Source organism: Talaromyces rugulosus, chromosome V, assembly GCF_013368755.1.
Source record: "Talaromyces rugulosus chromosome V, complete sequence".
NCBI lineage: Eukaryota > Fungi > Ascomycota > Eurotiomycetes > Eurotiales > Trichocomaceae > Talaromyces > Talaromyces rugulosus.
Genome location: NC_049565.1, coordinates 4,909,251 through 4,929,763, shown reverse-complemented (window position 1 = coordinate 4,929,763; position 20,513 = coordinate 4,909,251). Strand labels below are relative to the sequence as shown.

Below are 20,513 nucleotides of genomic sequence, written 5' to 3'. Positions count from 1 at the left end.
AAATTGGGAAAAGCAGGCTCATGAGCGGTCATTATTGTCACCTACCAGGTACTACTAGCAATCTTAAAAGAGTATCACATACAAGTTGTGAAACCGAGTATGATAGTTCGAAAATTGTTATTCAGTTAAATAATGCAATCTATTCTCCAATACAAAGAAAGCATAGATCAGGTATCAAGAGTAGACAGACACACCGCAAATCAAAGACAAGATCACCGACCGTGAAAATGTGTCCATTTTGGATGCATGAGTATATCTAAACCAAATGTATCCGTATGCATATGCATATATCGAAATGTCAAGACAGTCAGTTAATCACCAGAGAGTCACAGCAAAAGAGATGGAGAGAGAGAGACACGATGAAAACGCCCCACTCTGATATGTATATATGCTATTAGGAAAGAACTCATAAAACCAAAGGAAAATAGACAAAAGGAAATGAAGGGCAACGAGCTAGATACACGATCAATCAAGCTTTATCCAGCTTGCGACGCAGGGTCCGCGTTTTTCGCAACAGTTTCTTGAACTTGTGCTTCTTCATTTTCAATTTCCGTTGTCGTCGCACGGAGATGGCTTGCATCCTGTCGTTGTACACGCGCTCAATGTACGATTTCCGGACGAGCCCGTTGTTAGGTTCTTCAGATTCAACCGATGATGAACCTGGAGCTTCCATGTCTTCGTGGACGAACGGAGAGACGTGCGCTTCGTATGTTTTGTGGCCATCTGGGTGGACCGACTCGTGAATGGTGAGGACGGTGGAAAACGTTCGGAGGGGCGAGTCCATTTCATTCTGGGCATCGTCTGCTGCAAGGTCTTCCTCGTTGTAAGGCTCGGGGGCCGCGGGCGGATTGAAAGGAGCCAGTCGCTTGGCAAACTCTCCGATAGAGGTGTGCAAGTCCTCTTCCGAAACGTTGTCGAGATGGATAACGTCCATGTCTGCCGAGGATGATGCTTGTGACCCAGCGTTCCGGCTGCGTGTAGCATTCTCTAGTGAGCGCACTGTGGATGACAATGTGTCCATGACATCGTCTCTCCCTCTTCGCGACAGAGATTTCGAGTCAAAGATGGCGTTGAATGCTTCGTCATTAATCGGAGGAGGAATGGTAGTGCTGACAGAAATGGGACGGTGAAGCGAAAAAAACGAGGCAAGATGCATATCTAAGATTTTCCAGTTAGTATGACCGGAGGAAAAACTTTTTCTTCACTAGAAGACGGAACATACCTTGTGGCGATAAATGATGGGTAGAAGGTACACTGGGGACATTCAAAAATGCCGAAGATTGATTGTTTCTGGCATTGTTGCTAGAACTGTCTTTGCCTTTCCTTTTGGCGGACTTGCGCTGCTGGCCGTCTCGCTCTGCCGGGCCTACGGCTTTGCCAGTCGTGGCCTGGGGAGACGAGGTATCAAAGGGTCGCGAACCGTCGCTCGGAGGCGCAGGAGGTTTGGACGATGACAGACGGCGTTGGTGTGCTCTTCGTTGCGTGGTCGTATTCAGCACACCGTTTACCGGGGCGCAGACGCCGACTGAAGACGGAAGCACGATACTGGGGAATGCGGTGGACGTGCGGACAGCACGCCGGAGAGAGGAGGACAGCATAATTGGTATGCTGTCGTTTCCTTCTGGGAAAGAGTGTAGCTATTGCACGATGAGGGGGATGTGCTTTCGCATCGGATGACGGACTGACAATGAGCGAAGTTGCTGCGTGACTGGGCTTGGCCGCGGCGGTCAAGGCGTCACGGGATGCGTTACATAAGCGCCAAGACCGCCTCGGGCAGCAGCCGACATGACGTGGTTGTCGATCTACGCACTACTAGATGCGACGCATTAATATACTGAGCATTATTGTTCAATTTTCATTTGTATCCAAATAGGCTTCTCTCAGAGCTATAAACTTATCAAAAATCCACCCGAAGATATGAAAGGTTGGCTGTGGGCCATACAAGGAGAAATAAGAAAATATCATCAGACGTTCGTGGGAGGAGAGAAAGTCAAGGAGAAGAGGGAAAAAAAAGGCAAAGTATCATATAATTAGGTGTACAATGCAAAAAGAACAAGATAGGGCAAAAAACGATGAAAGCGCCATCAAGTAGAGATGAAAGAGAAATCCGCATGTTTCACTATGCACTCATAGCGTGTCGTCGTGACAAGGTATCTTGAAAACATAGAGAAGAAAGCAATATAAAATAAAAGGTGAGAATGCCACCAGCTAATCGAAAGGTTTTGGTTTTGGTTTTGGTTGAGGGCGAAGGGTTGGTCGTGTTGTGTAGGTCAGAAGTCCGGGTTGAAGGAGGCGCCTCGCCGACAACTGTCGACGGGCTGCCTAACGTCATAAGATCAGCGTGTGCAGGTTCTTCTGAATAATCATGTCTTGCACCGAATCCATGGTGGCTCTCAAGAGCGTGGTGTCTGTTGCGTTGGTATAGTGGATGTAGATCTCACGGTCTGGCATACGATTAATGCTGCGGAATCGGTCGGCAAAGTACTTGGCGGCTGCATCAAAATCAGTCGGCGAGCCGCTGTAGTCTGGGAAGTGTTTGTCGATGGGTGATACGGCGAGTTTGTTCTTGAAAAGATCCATTTTATTCAAAAAGAGTATGATGGGCTTCCTCTTAAACCACTCGCCATTTGCTAGTGACTCGAAAAGCATCATAGCCTCATGCATTTGGTTCTGTATTCAATCATTAGAACAGAAAGCATGCATTGAGGGACTGGAAAAGTTAACTTACTGCGTTCTGATCCTCGAGAAGACTTTGATCATAACCGGATAGTGCAACCATAAACAGCAGACACTGAACGCCTTCGAAGCAGTGTATCCATTTCTTACGTTCCGATCTCTGACCACCGACGTCCATCATGCGGAAATTTAGTTGGCCTAATTCGAAGAGGGTCTCGGTGATACCGGTGGTGCGCAAACGTGAATGAAGCATGTCTTGGTTGTCAGGTAACCATCCGGGAGAATATAGACGATCGAGGGAATTAAAGAAACTACCAAAGCGTAAGCCACAAAACACAGGGAAAGAAAACGAGCTCCTTACTAATGCAAGTTATCGTGAAGAGCGAATTCGTGACCGCGAGAGACGGCCTTCTGGACGCCAGCGTCGCTCCACAGCTGTTTCATAGCATCTCGAATTTTGGTATCGGAGAAGGCTACATCGGTGTCGACATCGGCCTCGGTTTTTAGAAGTAGCTGGCCCAGTGACTAGAAGAATTGTTAGCGACTTGGATGTCTTTGCGGCTCTTCTCGTAGACGAGAAAGGCGCACCTTGTTGTCCTCTTTTTCAAAATCGATTTTTTGGTTATTCATGATGTCCATAAGAACCTTGAAGGCAACAATGAGGTTCGAGTAGATAACTGCGCGATTCTGTTCTCGTTCATCTTGGGGAAATCCGCCGGAATGAATAATGCGCATCTGTTTAATGATGGTGGACTTTCCAGACTCTCCGGCACCTGCCAACATGTTAACACTCCCATGACCGGAAAGAGGCCGGACGTAGGGCGTACCTAATAGAAGGATTTTGACGGTGCGATCGAAGGTTTTCTTGTCGGTGCGAATCTGCTTTTCGATGTTCGCATTGGCTTTGAGGGCCTCCTTGTCCTCCGGATCAACCTTGGAGCTCATGCAACCCATGATGGCGGTTGATACGGGGCGTAAACCCTCTGTCGAAAATATATAGCATTAGCATGGTCTTTCGTTGGAATCGAGTCTTTTCCTCTTCCCAGCGGGCTATAAAAAAAAAGCGCTCGTCGCAAAGTAGATGGGTGGAAAACGGGCGCTTCTTCTTTTGGGAGCCGCGATTTAGTAGGGACAAGGGACGGACTCACTTCAATGGGGTGTATCGAGACCTAGCTTTGATTGGGGGGAAATTTCAGCGTGTGCGATGCAATAATGATGTGTTTCAGTCACATGTACCAGCAGGTGGCCTCGATTGCGGATTGTTGTCAGACTTGAGGCGAGTTGTCGACAAGGCGCGAGCCGATCCGAACACTACGGCGGGGGGAGGGGGCCAAATCGAAAGGACTGTCAGATCCCAACCAAGGGCGTCGAGCAAAAGCTATAACGAAGAGAGCTCGACAACCAGGCAATTCACCGCAAACAAATGTTCTCGGAATAGACGTTCATGTGTGTTGTATATGTGTGTGACAATGGGCCGATCTCTATCTGGCAACTAACCCGCCATTCCCGTCAGCTGAAGCTTGGACAAAGCGATTCCTTTTCTGCGAGGACGACGGATTGGGACGAATTGGGCGCACCAAGGGGGGAGAAAAGCGACTGCAGGGAGCTGCAAGAACAGACAGTCTCACACGCTGACTTGCAACAAAGAACTGCACAGGACACAGGAAACAGGAAACCGACGATCCAATCGGCCAGTCCAAGAGCTTGACGAAACACCGCGGCCAGCCGACCTTGGGTTGCGCGACCAAACAGGTTGACTATTCCGGCTCTAATGCTCTAATGAACTGGGCGAGCAGGGCAACATGGGATGAGGACGCAGAAACGAGGATGGGGGTTAGTATTTGGCGTACCTGCTGGGTTGCGCAGCCGGGCATGTATCTGGGGTTCCCTATGGCGCTGTGTCTGCTCTGCCAACTGAGTCTTGACAAGAGGTATCGTCAATAACAACAACAACAAGAAGAGTACAACCATCCAAACAGGAACAAGAAGATCTCAGCGCGACGCAGGGTGGAAGGAAGCCGCCAAGACCCAGCTGGAATGAGCCCCGATGCACGGACGGCAACAGCTCCACCACGCGGCAACAGCGAGCGGCGAGCGCTGCTCTTCCACGAGGCAGGAGCCACCGTGATGCCTGCCGCTAAATGTCTTGACTTCTGCTGATGTTGTGCCTTCTGACTAGCACGCACTACTACTGCTACTACTATTCTTCACCATCACCATCACCAGCACCGTCTTCCTCCTTATTATTCCTCAATCAACATCACGGCTGCTGAAGCAATCTGCTGACGATCCCAGACCCGCTGCACTAGAACACCGGCTGGCCTTCCACCCTACCCTGCCAAGACGCGGGCCACAGGGGAGCGACGGAGAATTATTCTGATTTATTACGGAGTACGTATTACTATAATAATAATACCAGCGCTCCCACAAGGGCACAGAGCAAGAGGTTCTGTCGAGCAAATGCGACAGTCCGACAAGCCGATGAATCATGTTGTTCCATTATCAAGGGTTGTATGCAGCGGATAATCGCCGTAACTCGCCGCCAGAGTTCATACCACCACCACGGAATACGACTAATGGCTGCTGGACAGGCGGGCAAACAAATTGCACAGTGCAAGGATTGTGGCGCCGGGCTGGCTCTTCTCGCCTGGGTACGATACAAATCATACAATAATAATGATCCTATTACGGAGTACTATTGCGCTTGCTTTCGGCAGCTCCCCACTGAGAGACGCCGCCTCCGTGCAGATCGACCGGCTGGTCTCCTGGAAACACGCCTAGTCGTCAAGCTAGACAGGGGCTACTTCTGCCTCTAGAAAACTAGCATGCTTGACCAAGCCTGCAAGTCAGCTCCTTGCTAGTCATGGCCAGCCAACCACAGCGAGAACCAACCGTGAACCAATTATTTAGTCTGTTGTCACACATGCAACTACTGACTAGTCCCCCTTGCCGATTCATCGTTACCGTGACGGTTTCACCTGTTTCCGCATCAGGCAGTCTCTTGAAACGAATCTAGCTTGCGCATGCCGTACGGAAACTCCGCAATACGACGACTTTCTCGGTCCGAGTATTTTTGTTATTCGCGGCACATCGCATCATTATTCACTTGGTCAGGATTGAGCCATGAACATCCTCGGAATCGTGACTGATTACCTCACCATTCTGCAGGGGGCCAAAAGTTACAACCCCGCTTGCGATCACACGCTGATAGACATAGACGAGATAAGCTCGCGGTCCCAATCTCCGTCGCGTCATGACAGCTGTTCACTTGCTTGCTGTCCCATCCCGAGCAACACGTTCTCTGTACGCAGAACTTCGTATGCATCCGTTTATTTTGAACTGGCCTCGGGCTATTCCTCGGTACAATCCTGAACGCCGAGAAAGTCTCTTGCCACGTGCCTCGGGCGGATCTCCGAGATTCGCTCGAATATACTATTATGGAGTACGGACTATCCCCTAGTTATGGGCCATACTCCAGTACCGACTACTATCTGCCAAGGAACTCGAGTACTGCAATTTCATAACAGTTGACAGGATGATTCTTTGCGACGTATCTGGGACGTTCGCTCGATTTCTACACCTAGGATCAGATCACGTAAGAGCTGGTCAGCCGTTCGGTTGTCACTTCTCAGGCCCCAAGAAGGCGCCATTCGGCGAGCAAACCGACTGGCCACACTGCAAGATAACGTTCAAATTTGAAGTATTTTTTGGCGTCACGCAGGCAGAAGCGCGCCACACACAGTACGTATCCTATTTCTCCTTTTGCTCCTTTGGTATTAGTATTCGTCTCGAAGAGATCAAGAAATTGGCCAGAAAAGGAAATATTGTGTCAGCTGTCCTTTTGCTACTAACTAGGGTTTGTTATTATTGCGCACTCTGTCCCGATTATTATTATTATAACAATGAATTGCGATGAAACCCCAATGGATGACACCCCTGGTCAATCCGTTCTAGAGAAGGATCATTTCCGTAGGGGCTGCTTCGGGCCAGCCGCGCACGAGAGCAGTTCTGACTCCTTCTGAGTTCACCACACATTCCGCCGGAATCCTTTTTTTTATCGAGCAGAGTTCACACAAGGCATTGTTAAGTTGCACTCGTACTACTCTTACAGCGAGTACACGCTGAATTAAGGCTTTGTGCCAACCATGGAACAGCGTGTTTCACAGTTTCAGCCTCCCGTTTCACCTTGGTGACAGCTGTCCAGCGGGGCGTCCGCCTAATGCCATTAAGTGTTCTCGAAAATATTCGAGTTGTTCAATAGATAGCATAAAAGGCTCTACAACACACAAATTGGGGCTACAAGCTTCAAGACAGCATTATCGTGTGAATCGGAAGCTGGTCAATTTTACTTCGCGCTCGGACGAGAACCGAAATGACTGCGACTCGGGTGACTGCATCCAGGAGATAGAATTATAGAGTTCTTCGCCCAATAATATTCCAAATCCATGCGCCTAAGGCTCGCGCAAGTCGAGATGACTCTTGGGTCTTGATAGCCTGGGTTAGTGACCTATCCGGACTCGATATAGCTGAATGTTAGGGCTGGATTCAGGTTCGTGGAACAACAGATTTTATACTGGCCATTAGGCGATTCAACCATTACAGCTCCGCGGCCACTCAGTCTTCGGCATCTCTAGATGTATGATGGGCATTATTATTATTGCTGTGCCCGGAAAAAAAACCGAACAATCCTCTGGCTCAACCGCACCTGGCCATTCTGGTGATTATCATGCACCTGAAGGCTGTGAACACCCACACCGACTATAGTAATTATAATACCTTAGGATCGGTAATCGGCTATTATCTACATTTAACAGCATCGCCAAGCGAGAGACTAAAGAAAAGCTTAGTGTCAACAAGCAAATTCCGCTACCCGATTCAGGACAAGACTGTCAAGACATCAGAACTTGGCAGGATCACTAAGCAGTGCTAGCTAGTTAACTAATAGTTATGTTCTTACTAATTGATGAGAAAGCCCAATTCTAGGCTCGCAATCATCAATTTTCCAATTGGTTAGGACGCAGATAACATTGAGAACGTGAAAGCCTAATTATTCACACGCGGGGTCGGCGCGACTCGCTTGCCCTTTAGCGCCATCCCCATCTGGCGTCTGGTTAAGCCTCCTCTTCAGCTAGAAAACGACCCATTCCACTAGGAATCTTCATGGTGGGTGAAGGGAATCGAGTCATTGTCCCCTTTTATCGGCTGCTGTTGGATGATTCCAGGTATACTAGTCAATGCTATTGCAATTTATACATATAGCTTGATAACCGGATCGGCTCCAGTTAATTTCGCCTCTGATCGATTGATGCAAATTTATTCAACACTGCCTCAGTGGTGAGAGCCAGCTCAATCCAAAGCCGAAAAATGGAACCCCCATCGTTTTCGAATCCTTCAACTCCAAGGCCTTCATTTGTATGAAAACAATAGCCCTCAAACGTTGGCACCCCCACTAACTATCCATATAATGAGCTGTTTGTTTATCCGGACAATGCAATGGCCTTTGGCCTGGCAATATCTGAGCATTCTCACTCCAGCGGGCACCCCTCTTTGGAAACTTCGCTCATAAAGCTACCTTGCATTGAAAGCCAGGATAAACTGCAAGACTCCGACCCAGCCGAATTAATTGCAAAGACTGATAATGTTAGAAAGCAAACGAAGTTTTTCTGTGTGGATTTATCTTTCTTAGATTGTGTTGAACTAACCCTTCTCCTGTTTTGCTATTTGCAGAGACGCCGTGCCCAGAACCGAGCATCGCAACGCGCATTTCGCGAGCGCAAGGATAATCGTATCAAGACTTTGGAAGCACAACTAAGTAGCCTTGAAGAAGAACACGCCAAACTACTCCACTGCCACCATGAACAACGACGGACGCTTGATCGGATGAATGGCCATGTGCAGGAACTCACGGATGAGATCGAGACCCTTCGTTGCTCGAGGCCGGCAGATAATGTTGGTCACTTTGCGGCGTTTGATTTGGTGCCAAGTACCCAGGCTAGTACCGCAACAAGTCTGCAGCCAGACGTGTGCAATGATACAGAAGAAGATACTACCTTCGCGAAACCTCGCACATGAGCTGGGAAGTGATCTATAAAGATATTATTGATATATCTACCGCGTCATAGAATCTAGCTCATTTTCTCTGGTTATGAAGACTGTAATGATATAACGAAACCAGAGAATATAACTTGATACCATTTTGTCCATTGTCGTACTATGAGGCCTCAGTATTTAACAAGGATGTAGGTGGAAATAATGGACCAGAATTTATCTGTTATCTGCAGCCAAGTATTGCCAATTACTAAAGTAACTTCGTTGAACTTTATTACCATGGAAGCACAAGCACAAAAGTAATGAACGAAGAATAGAAGAAAACAAATCAAATCATGACCTGTCGCTGATTGGGCGGTCTTATCTCCCCAGATAGCGCTAACCGTTCTGGGAGAGCTCAGGGCTGCGGCCAATCAAGTGCCGAAATTTATGTTGACAAGATGAATCAGCACAGCCGATGACCTCACCTGACCACCTGCTTTGTCTCGCAATAGCAACAACAAAGAACCTCGGAATATTGTCTTTTCTCCCTCAAAAACCGCTGCTGATTTTCCTACAACTACCATGGATGAGCCGGCTCATCAGAGGTGAGAGTCACCGCATGACTATGCCGAATCTAGCACTGACGATAGCAAAAGGTGGTCGGTCAAACGCTTTGTCTGGGTCCAGTCTCGATCTCGAGGACCTATCAGCTTAACTGACGAGAAATACGAACCAGGCGATGAGATGTCACGCTTTTCTAGAGAGCGACCAAGCCGCAAGCTGTTAAACATTGCGAAATGGCTTGCCTTTTCTGCCTGCGGCTTTTATCTCGTCTCCAGCAGATTAATTTCTAGTATGTTTTCACAGATATGAGCTTAAATCCAACTTACTGACATCCTGTCTCTTAAGACACTACACCAACCACAGAGCCCGTGCATGTTTCCGCCCCCGTCCTATGCTTGGAGCCTGAATGTATCCATGCAGCATCCGAGATTCTATATAACCTTGATCCCCACTACGAAGATATTGATCCTTGTGATGACTTTGAACAATACGCCTGCGGCGGTTGGAGAGATCGTCATGACATGCGACCGGATCAGGGCTCCATATTTGCAGGGACTATTATGGCAGAGAATGCACAGGTCCAGCTGCGTCATATTCTCGAAGCACCAGACACCTCTGAGGGAGATAAACTGTCGCCAGCAGATAAGAAAAGCTTTCAGAAGCTAAAATCTGCTTATGATTCCTGTACCGATACAGAGACGCTAAAGGGGCGAGGATCGAAACCATTGAATGACCTGCTCGATCAAATCGAGATAATTTATCCCGTGCACGGGAAACATTCAAAAACAAACCTGTCGGATGTGGTTGCATTTCTAGCTCAGTCCGGTGTATCGGCTCTCACCGAACTTTCGGTATCAGTAAGGAATTCTTAACAGCCCACAATTTCTCAAGGCTTCCAACTAACAAACCTTTTAGCCTGATGATCGCGATCCGGATAGCGTGGTTGTCTTCGTTACACCGCCACGACAGATTGGCCTTCCCGCTCGCGAGTACTATAACAACACACAGACTGTGAAAGACTATACCGGTGTTGTGTTGAGCGTACTTCACCAATTCGAGTCCTCCAAAGGCGACGGTCTTTCTTCGTTGAGGCTTGCAAAAAATGTAGTGCTCCTTGAGCAGAAATTAGCAAACGCTACACCTGATACACAGGCACAAGAAGACGTCACTCAGTATTACAACCCAAAGAGCCCTGAAGAAGCCGAGGCCTTGGTTCCCGAAATCTCCTTTAGCAAAATTATCTCGAAGTTGGGACCGAAAGGTTACCAGGCAAAGAAACTAATTGTCGGCTCTCCATCTTACTTGGAAGAGTTGTCGGCTATTTTGAGCAAAACGCCTAGGGTGGTTGTCCAAGCCTTTTTCAAATGGAAAGTAATACAGACCTTCGCCGATGAGATCGAAGACGCTAAGATTGCTCCGCTTCTGGAGTTTAACAATCGCCTTGCCGGAAAGGACCCTCGAGCTACTGAGGAGAGATGGCGAAAATGTATTCAAACTCTAGATTTTGGCATTGGCTGGACGCTAAGTCGATTCTACGTTCTGGACTCCTTTTCTGAAGCATCGAAGGAGCTTGGCGACCAGATTGTATCCGACATCAAAGAACGGTTTGTCTACATCCTGGACCAGACAAAGTGGATGTCTCCGGAAGTTAGACAACTCGGCAAGCAAAAAGTTGCAAACATCATCCAGAAGATCGGCTACCCAACAAAGAGCCCTAATTTAATGGACGACGACGACGTGAACAACTATTATGCAGACCTCCACATTGCGAATGATACTTTCTTCGAGAATGTGGTTAGTATGACCAGGTTTGAGGTCAAACGTCAATGGGCGAAATTAGGAAAGCCCACGGATCGTGATGAATGGGGCATGTCCGCGCCGACAGTCAATGCATACTATAACCCCCCGGGCAATGAAATTGTTTTCCCTGCTGGTATAATGCAGCCTCCTACCTTTTACGGACCGAATGCCCCTCTTTATTTAGCCTATGGAGCCTTTGGCGCGGTCAGTGGTCATGAGCTCTCGCATGGTATGTTAGCAACCCTTGTGATACATTCGACTCAATCTGACATGAAATACCATAGCCTTTGATTCTGGCGGTAGACACTACGACCAGATCGGTAATTACACCGACTGGTGGAACAACAAAACAGTAGAAGCATTCGAGGACCGTGCGCAATGTTTCATTGACCAATACTCTAACTATACAGTCCCTGGCCCTGATCCAGACTCGGAGCCACTTCACGTTAATGGCAGGCTGACACTAGGCGAGAACATTGCCGATGCTGGCGGGTTGTCGGCCTCATATTTTGCCTGGAAGAAACATGACGACTCTCGTCCTGATAAATCGCTGCCTGGATTGACTCATTTCACCAAGGATCAGTTGTTTTTCGTTTCCTATTCGAACTGGTGGTGCAGTAAGACCACCAAGGCACAGGCAGTCCGTGCTATCTATACCGATCCGCATGCACCAAAGCCAGCCCGTGTCTTGGTAAGTTCTCGATCCGTTTCAATGCAGGATGAGTTGCTAAATTTTATGCAGGAGACATTGGCAAACTCGAGAGAGTTTAAAGAAGCCTTCAAATGCCCGACAAAGGAGCCTGTGTGTAAACTGTGGTAGTCACCGGTTGATTTAGCTCATAGTAGAGCAGTTACACAATGATATACTTGAATGTTCTTACTACCGAATGAATCTCGTAGTTGCAGTCTTCTCTAGCGTGTATATTGACTATGCATTAAACACTACTAAACTGTCTTGAAAAGACATGTGAGTAGTAGTAGTAGAAGATTTCCATTACCGTCTGGTGTAGCTTCCCCTTTATTGCGGCGCTATGCAGACTCCAACAGGTTAAATACATGAAAAGTCATCTTAAGTGACCTTGGAAATTCCCAAAATAGTTGCAAGGAGGATGGGGTGTATCGGTTCGGATGTACCTCTATGTCCGACTAAATCCGCTCTTGGCGGACGTCATCAGCAAAATACTCCAAGCGTTCTCAGAACTTGCGCGATTCAACATTCAACATTCAGCATCCACAACCATGACACTTCAATTCATTGACAGCGGAGGGCCCGATGGCATCCGTAAATTGGAAGGGCACCAGCGGAAGCTGATTAGAAGCTATGTCATGAAAGGCAGAAACCTCAACAAGACAATCCGCCGTGGAAAATGTAACCAGCAAGAATGTGCGCTTCAGAACACTGCACAGCCTACACCTACCTTTAATGAGAAACAGTCTCAATATCGGATCACTTCGATTCCAAGGCGAGTTGGCGATGAATTTTCGGGGTTTCAATTTGCTTTCGAATTGGAACCATACATGAAACGGGCCATGTACAACTGTGAGTACAGCCGCTCTGCATATCGGAACAAGATCGAACTCTTTCTAAAACTTAATACTTAGTTTTGACGAGCCTCTCTGAACACATATATCCCATGCAGGTGTGCCTTCCGCGTGATCCAACTGACGATGTTTGGTTCTTTTACACGCTAGTGGAACCTGCTTGTGAGTCTATTTAGACGAATTACATGCATACTGATTTATTGACCTTTTAAAGATTTACATTGTTTACTAGCACTTTCAATTAGTATGATAGAGTGTTTATCACTGAATCCACAAAATGCTCAGCCGGATGCATTGTTTCACCTTGGTGAAGCGCTACGGCTGATTAGCGAGACACTGAAGTGCTTCCAGCAGGAAAGGTTGCCTGACCCTCTCTTTGCAGTCATAACATCCCTTGCAATAGCCGATAGCTGTGAGGGGAATACCAGTCGAGCACGGATTCACCTAGATGGGCTGCAGTGCATGCTGGAGCATGTGGGTGGCTTTTCGTATCTGAACCATAACCCGTCTCTACAGCTGAAGATGCTTAGGTAAAGATTCTTGAAAATGACTTTGTTTTGTTTTGTTTCTTTCTTCTTTTCAGATCAACACATCATTCTAACATTAACTTGACAGACTCGACGTTGAATTCAGCGTACGGACAAAAAGTCGACCGCGGTTTTATTATGATGCCATTGACTCTCCATTGGCAACAATTTCATTCAACAGGCAGCCGTCACCATACCCAGACCTTGAGTCTACTTTTAATTGCCTTACCGAGTTCACTGCAAATTTTAGAAACCAGCAGTCAAACCCTGTGTACCTGCATCCCAACACTTTCCACGCTACAATCAGTTCGCTCAACTATCGTTTGCTAAGTGTTACTCCCTCACGAGGTCTTCAAGAGGCTCTTCGGCTAGCTTCATTGGCCTTTATGACATCCTGGTTTGGCTACGGGTTTCGCATGCGCTACGAACTGCTCGGATCCCAATTACTAAACTCGCTTCTCGGTCTTGGTGACTTGGGGGCTGAGAAGTTTCCACTTATTCTATGGATGGTATTCGTTGGTGCAATTGCAATTTTCTCCGATAGAGAATTTGATGATATATCGCCAATACTTGTCCGGACACTTGGAGCCCTGAATTTCAGGGAATGGAGTGATGTGCAGGGAGTCCTCACCAAATTTCCGTGGGTGGCGTGTTTGCACGAAAGAGCTGCACACAGAATCTGGCAGAAAGTGTCTGTAGCAGATTGAAGCAGGCCAGGTTTAAAATAAAGATATGGCTGGATTTTGGGAGCCATAGAAGTATGAAGAGATTGTGGCGTCTTGGGGAATAGAAGATGCATCCAACGAAACGGCAACCCGAGTTTTGCGCCAACTGTAACGGTTAACGACAAGCTATAATAGATTTTATGGCTTTCACAGGTAGTATCAAAAGGTGGGAGGTGAGTGAACCATGAAAGACTATCTAGGAGCCGAAGCAAGAACCTCTACGAAAGACGACCTAATGTTATTAGAGCATAATCCTAGTAGAGCACCAAGCTGGTTTCATTTAAAGCTCTTCCAATGTTATATTGGTCATTCGGAGGCTTTCAAACTTACCTGATATTCACCTAGGACCTGTTGTGCCGCTCTCTAGCAATACATGTAATATAGGAATGTAACATTTGAAACATTGAATGGATTTTCAAAATATACACGTATTAGCTTATTAAACCCGATTCTGATCCCTTGAAAACTCTGAATTATAAATTTGATCAACATTGGAAAACAAAAAATCTCAATTGATACATGTTGTTCACCCTTGACTTGGTCGAGAATAAAAATCACATGCGATAAAATTTCAGCCAGCATATTTTCACAGTGAGAGACAAAGAATAAAAGCTTATAAATCCGCAAATCCGCCAAAATTAGAAATCAGAATGAATCTGCTGGTTTCCCGGAATTCCGCGATTGCCTATTTGGGACATCGCATAGAAACTCCGCGTACTCCGGCCTACACAATGCGCCATGGTCTAATCGATAAACTGAGCTCTCATGCCTACCCAAGCTATTTAAACCCCTTCAAGGTCACCTACCACCCGACTAGGATTTTCTTTTGTTGCACTGCGGTTTTGATTTCTCACTGGGCAGCTACGATGACTACCGCATCCCTTACTCCAGAGCTCGATGGCCAGCTCGAAAAAGGAATGGACATTGAGAACAATAATTTGGAAAGTACTTCACCGTCGTCTGATTCGATCCAGAAGGAGCAGCATGGGTCCCCTACTGAACCAGAACCTGTCGCGCCGCGGACAGTCACCGGCATTCGGTGGTTCCTCATTTGCGTGGCTATTTTCTCAGCCAATATTCTCTATGGCCTTGACACTACCATTGCAGCAGATATCCAAGCGGCAGTTTCAGAAACATTTGGCGATGTCGCTCTTCTCGGATGGTTGGGGGTCGGATTTACCCTCGGTTCGACCGTGGCCATATTGCCCTTAGGCAAGATATTTGGAAACTTCGACGTAAAATGGGTATTCTTGGGGTGCTTGACCATGTTTGCTGCTGGAAGTGCCTTGTGCGGTGGCGCTCCATCGATGAATGCTATTATTGTGGGAAGGGTTTGGGCTGGTGTTGGAGGAGCCGGGATGTACTTGGGGTATGGCAGGCCAGTTCATGATCTGACGATAAGCGATACTAAATATGTTTTGTATAGGACACTGAATCTCGTGACAATCTTAACTACGCCAAATGAACAGCCAGTGTATGTGGGAATGATTGGGTTCGTTTATGGTGGCGGATGCATCCTAGGACCCATTGTGGGAGGATCCTTTGCGGATAGCTCAGCGACATGGAGATGGGTTTGTTTTCGTTTCCCTTGGAGTCTGGTAATGCGCTAATTATTTTATTAGGCATTCTATTTAAACCTTGTCATCTTCGGCATCATGTCCCCCATCTATCTATTCATCCTCCCTTCTGTGCCTCGCCGCACAGACACGCCATTCTCAGTTAAGCTGCGTTCTCTCGACTGGCTGGGTATTGTTTTAACAGCAGGTGTCTGCGTTACGTTTACGGTGGCCTTCACGTTTGGAGGCTCAATCTGGGCATGGGGTGATGGCCGCATCATCGCACTCATTGTGGTATTTGGAATCCTTACCATCGTATTCTGTGTGACGCAACGATATTGTGTTTTCACAAACACCGTCGACCGCCTCTTTCCGTGCGAGTTCCTGTTGAAGCCTCAGCTAGTCTTACTTTATGTTTGCATGGCCTGCGGAGGCGCTGCTCTCTTTGTCTCGGTTTACTACATCCCGCTATACTTCTTGTTCGTTCACGGAGACAATGGCGTCTTTGCGGCTGTCCGCCTACTTCCATTCGTTTGCTTTTACGTGGCGACCACGCTCGCCTGTGGCGCAATCATGAAGCGAACCGGCTACCACAATGTCTGGTATCTGCTCAGTGGCATTTTCATGACGTGCGGGGCGGCGACAATGTACACAGTTAAATACAGCACACCGGTTTCCCACATCTATGGCTTTACAGTCCTGCTGGGGCTGGGAATGACGACTACACAGGCCGGGTATGCTGTTGGGCCGTTGCTGGTGAAGCCGGACCGGGTGGCGGAAGTGCTGCAGTACATGAATATCTCGCAAGGGTCTAGCCAACTAATTGGATTGGCGATTGCAAGCTCCATTTTCCAAAGTCTGGGATTTATGCGCCTTAAGGACGTGTTAGCTGACACCGATTACTCAGACAGCCAGATCCAAGCGGCTCTTGCGGGAGCGCGGAGTCAATTACTCCAGACTGTATCCCCGGAGTTAAGACAGCAGTGTGTGGATGCAATTGTCAGGACGATTGAGAATATTTGGATTATGGTCATTGCTGCGGGGGCAATGTGGACAATTTGTTCATTGTTCTTAACGCGTAAGAGGTTTTTATAGTAGTCGACCTTTCATAGAGCCCTAAAAAGTAGGGCGTGGAAGGATAAATTGGTTTTTATGTGTCTGTAAGATAGTGGAAGGATAATAATTAGATTAAAGAAAGCTAGATTGAGAAAGGGTAAGTTGGTTTATACACGTCTATAATAATAAATACTTGTAGTACGTGCAACCCCATTCATTATTGTTCGTGGCCCCTTTTTCGGCAAGTCTTGATAAACCCTAACTTTCCGCTTTGGGCAACTCCGGAAACTCCTACTAGTCTTTACGGAGATCCGAAATAGGCGCTCCGCTGCCCCTACTCCCAATTCGAATAGACAAAAAAAAGTTCTCTCGCTATAGGATAGTGGCGTGTTACTAAGTGTTAGATAAGATGCCTACAGATTTAGGACTTAGTTCAATTTTTCATGGAATAAATGTGACGAGGCGCACTATACCCAGTGCGTCTGTATCTGTATAACTTTGTTTTACCACCATTTAGCCGTTTCAACTGACAATCTATCCAAAGTAGCAAAGCTACAAGAAAATTCAACCACAAGTAAAGTTCCATACCTCCGCCTGATCCCTCGATCCTACATACAACGGCTCAAATCCATACAACCAGTCGTCATTGTATGCTAATCCCATCTCCCCGGCCAACGTGCTCTGTAATTCGGCCCATGGTGTATCCGTACGCCCTAAATTGCCCGGATCATCATTATTATCGCGGTCTGGTAAGGTATTTGTCTGGTCTGAGAGCAAAGGGGTGGAACCCGATGGAAAGCGGCCGTTAAGGAAGTCGGCCTTGGCAGCAAGTCCCCGGGTGACATTGGCAGCGCTCATAGCGACTGCGAAATGAGTGCCAAAGGCCTCGAAAACTGTGATGGCATTGTCGAGGGCGTCGCGGACTACTGGCGTGGACGGATGTTGCGGATACGCGAGCACGAAGCCGGTCATGGAGAGAGTGGCATTCCACTGCCATTGAAAAGCTTCATACCACCCCTTGACGAGGTCGGTACTTGTTAGGGCCTGATGAAGAATTTGTGTAATGGCGACGGCATGGTTGATGCAGGAGATGGCGTGGTCATCAGCTATGGGGCTGGAATTTGTAACCACGGTAGGAGAGCCGGACGGGAAATAGATGAAGGGTCGGTAGAGGTTCATAGATAGATTGTGATAGAGCAGCTCTAGAAGCAGCCGTTGACGCTGGAGCCACGATGGTGCGTATCTTTCTAGATGTAGCGCCGACCTGTCAGTCGAAAAAGGCTCCCCCGAATCCTTACGTTTCGTCTTCATTGCGTCTGGGACATTGCACAGCCAGACATGCAGGCTATCCAGTTGGGACGGGAGCCATTCTGCCAACATTTCTAGATAGGTCAAATCCGTATACAGGGTTTTGAGGTTGTTAGCCTCCATGATCTCGGCATATTTGTCGTAGAAGCTCAGATAGATCGTTTCAATTGTGAGCACCAATGTTGTCAAAAGCCGACTATAGGTTAACCAAGTTACATTGTCGCCGTACGCTGCAATGTTCGAGACAGACATCCGAGCCAGCTCGTGGTCATCAGCTGGAACGCTACAGGTAGCAGTCAGGTCGGCTGATAGCCACGGCCGGCCGAGTTTCATACACGTCTTGCTCTCGATTGTGTAAAGTGTCCACCAAATCCGTTTTCGCAACTCTCGTTGGGCCCGAGGAAGGCTGTCGGGTGGCTCTAGATGAAGACCGAGGATATGGGCAGTGCGTATGGCGAGCGCTAGAGTAACGTGCGCCATGTTCTGAAATGAAGCGTTGCAAAGGTATACGACGGAAAAGAGGTGGCATTGGAGCGTCGCGATGGATGGGCTCTCAACATCGGAGGTGAGGAGCGTTTGTGAACGGCGGTAGTACCATCGACCAGCTATACTCGCGTCATCTAGACCCACATCACCGTCCGCGATGTTAGAATCATGCTCGTGACCCGAGATAACACCGTACTGCATACAGAGGGCGAGGATAATGTCGACGAGCGCAGATGACTTCCGCGTCGTGGGCGAGAGGGCCCAGAGAGACTTATAATGCTCCCGGAATTCGGCTTCATCTAGGACTTGATAGGTGGGGTGGTACGATTGCCAGAACAGGTTGAGGAAGAAATCCTCTTCAATGGCACTTAGATACATGCCTTCGCCGAGAGACGAGGTCTCAAGGCCATTCTTGGGCGAGGTGGGACTAGTGAAGCTGCGGCTAGCCGAGTTAGGTTGCAGATGGTGGACATTCTGAGGCTGTTCTAGCACGGTGCTCAGGTAATTGCTTATACGGCCCATGAAATAAAAGGCCGATGAAGGGCCATACCACTGCGTCTGCGAGGCGTGTGCCGAGCGAGTGTGAATCCCATCCCATCCCCGTCGGCTTCGCTTGGGCTGGTCAGCAGCGGATCCGGACTGTTTTTCTTCTAGCTCTCGGATACGTTGCTGTAAACGCTCTATTTCTCTGTTTTCCCCCATCAGTTGATGTAATATCACGGCAGAAGGAGTTTAAAACCTGAGGGCATGAGGGAGAGTGCGCACTTCACGCGCGTTCTTGGCGCAATGACCGCCCCGTGTGCGGCAGTTTTGGCAGGGCAGGCTGCTGTCACATTTAATGCGATGGACGCGGCACCAGTCGCAGGCGCGCGAGACCTGGTTTCGTTTGGGACGCAAAGACAAGGAGGAGCCTGCGGAAGAAGTACGTTTGCTATGGCCGGGGCTGCTCTTGTTAGGGGAGGCGGCAAAGGTTGAATACATGTTGGTTCGATTTACGGATTTGAGGGCAAAGAGGCTTATTGTCGTTTCCCTCTTTCCCTTTTCATTCTGCTCCTTTTGATTTTGTTCCTGTCGTATGGGCGATCCGCATAGTTGGGGAACGAAGGAAGTTGAAGGAATGTTGAAGCTCTGTCAGCGGAAGAATCACTAATCAAGCCTAAAAAGGGAACTCGCATAAGGCAGTCCCGTGGTCCGGCTAAATACCCCGTGCAACACCATGATAGGATATCTCTATGATTTTTTGGTATTGTTCTAATTATTCCCTAGGAGTTGCCTACCTGCATGTTTGGATGTTTATCGTGTTGTTTTACTTCTATTGGAAAAAATTTGTGGTAGAATTGTGTTGCCGCTATTGAACGTATCCTTTGTCAAGAATTCTAGTCTAAAATTTATGTCCCAATCTGTCATCCGTACCGTGGATTTTAACCAGAGAAGCGACTGAATATTAAAATCCGAGTTTGTTTCCTGAAACAAATACATGCAGGCTAACAATATCTTATCCGCGTCAAAGGACATACATTACACATGTGAAGAACTCGAATCAATACTATGTATGAGTAGCTAATTGGCTCATTATAAATACGGAAGGAACGATAGTGAAGGCTTGTAGTATAAAAATCTCAAATCTCAAATACGTAAACACAATGAAATGCATGTAAAATGAGGGACTAAGCTTATCAGCGTACACAGGAAGTGACAGACAAAAAAAGCCGGTTAACCAGAAACATCAAAGCAATCAAAACGAATGAAAAATATACACATATGTATCAAAATAGCCATCTCTCCATTCATGAAGGCCAGTAAAAAGCCTCTGAGAACCACGGCCGCACATTCTTCGACTTTCCTAACGTCTACCACGTCTACCACATGCGCGGTTCTTTTCGCTGGGAGGAGTTGGGTATTGGTCGCAATTTGGGCAATTGCCGGGGTCCATCCTAGGTGCCTCAGTTTTATAGCAATTCGGATAATCCTCACAACCCTCTGTGTACCCGATTTCGTGAAGACATCCAACGTATGTCACATAAACGGTGTGGCACATCTTGCGTTCTAAACTTGAGTTAGACACCATGAATACTAAGGGATTATATGATCTTACCGGTGGGAGGACAGATTCAAAAACACAAATGATATTGTTAATAGTATTGACTCGTAAAGTTCTCAAGATCAAGAGATATGAAGTCACTGTGAGGACTTTCAATGGGTTTGGAAAGTGGATGTTTGTTGAGATTAAATTGACAGATCAC

The 20,513-nt window shown here is 47.5% G+C and overlaps 4 protein-coding genes across 4 annotated transcripts; 2 read left to right on the top strand and 2 right to left on the bottom strand.

Moving 5' to 3' along the window:
- Positions 1-469: 469 nt before the first annotated feature.
- On the bottom strand, positions 470-3,657 carry TRUGW13939_10222 (uncharacterized protein; the record flags this gene model as incomplete). Its single annotated transcript, XM_035493335.1, has 7 exons — positions 470-1,158; positions 1,223-1,621; positions 2,454-2,670; positions 2,729-2,987; positions 3,038-3,201; positions 3,265-3,449; positions 3,504-3,657. Coding segments are annotated over 7 exons (2,067 nt in total), but the record flags the coding sequence as incomplete, so codon positions are not given.
- Positions 3,658-8,169: 4,512 nt separating this feature from the next.
- TRUGW13939_10221 (uncharacterized protein) lies at positions 8,170-8,748 on the top strand (the record flags this gene model as incomplete). The annotated part of the gene is made up of 1 exon (XM_035493334.1): positions 8,170-8,748. The coding sequence occupies one exon, from the start codon at positions 8,170-8,172 to the stop codon at positions 8,746-8,748; it is 579 nt and encodes a 192-aa protein (XP_035349227.1).
- A 540-nt stretch (positions 8,749-9,288) lies between these two features.
- TRUGW13939_10220 (uncharacterized protein) lies at positions 9,289-16,515 on the top strand (the record flags this gene model as incomplete). The annotated part of the gene is made up of 13 exons (XM_035493333.1): positions 9,289-9,311; positions 9,363-9,559; positions 9,616-10,127; positions 10,186-11,299; positions 11,355-11,761; positions 11,813-11,872; positions 12,169-12,610; positions 12,673-12,774; positions 12,827-13,142; positions 13,228-13,779; positions 14,643-15,233; positions 15,291-15,435; positions 15,487-16,515. 13 exons carry the CDS (start codon positions 9,289-9,291, stop codon positions 16,513-16,515), a joined length of 5,490 nt encoding a protein of 1,829 aa, XP_035349226.1.
- A 525-nt stretch (positions 16,516-17,040) lies between these two features.
- Positions 17,041-18,972, bottom strand: TRUGW13939_10219 (uncharacterized protein; the record flags this gene model as incomplete). Its single annotated transcript, XM_035493332.1, has 1 exon — positions 17,041-18,972. One exon carries the CDS (start codon positions 18,970-18,972, stop codon positions 17,041-17,043), a length of 1,932 nt encoding a protein of 643 aa, XP_035349225.1.
- Positions 18,973-20,513: the final 1,541 nt, after the last annotated feature.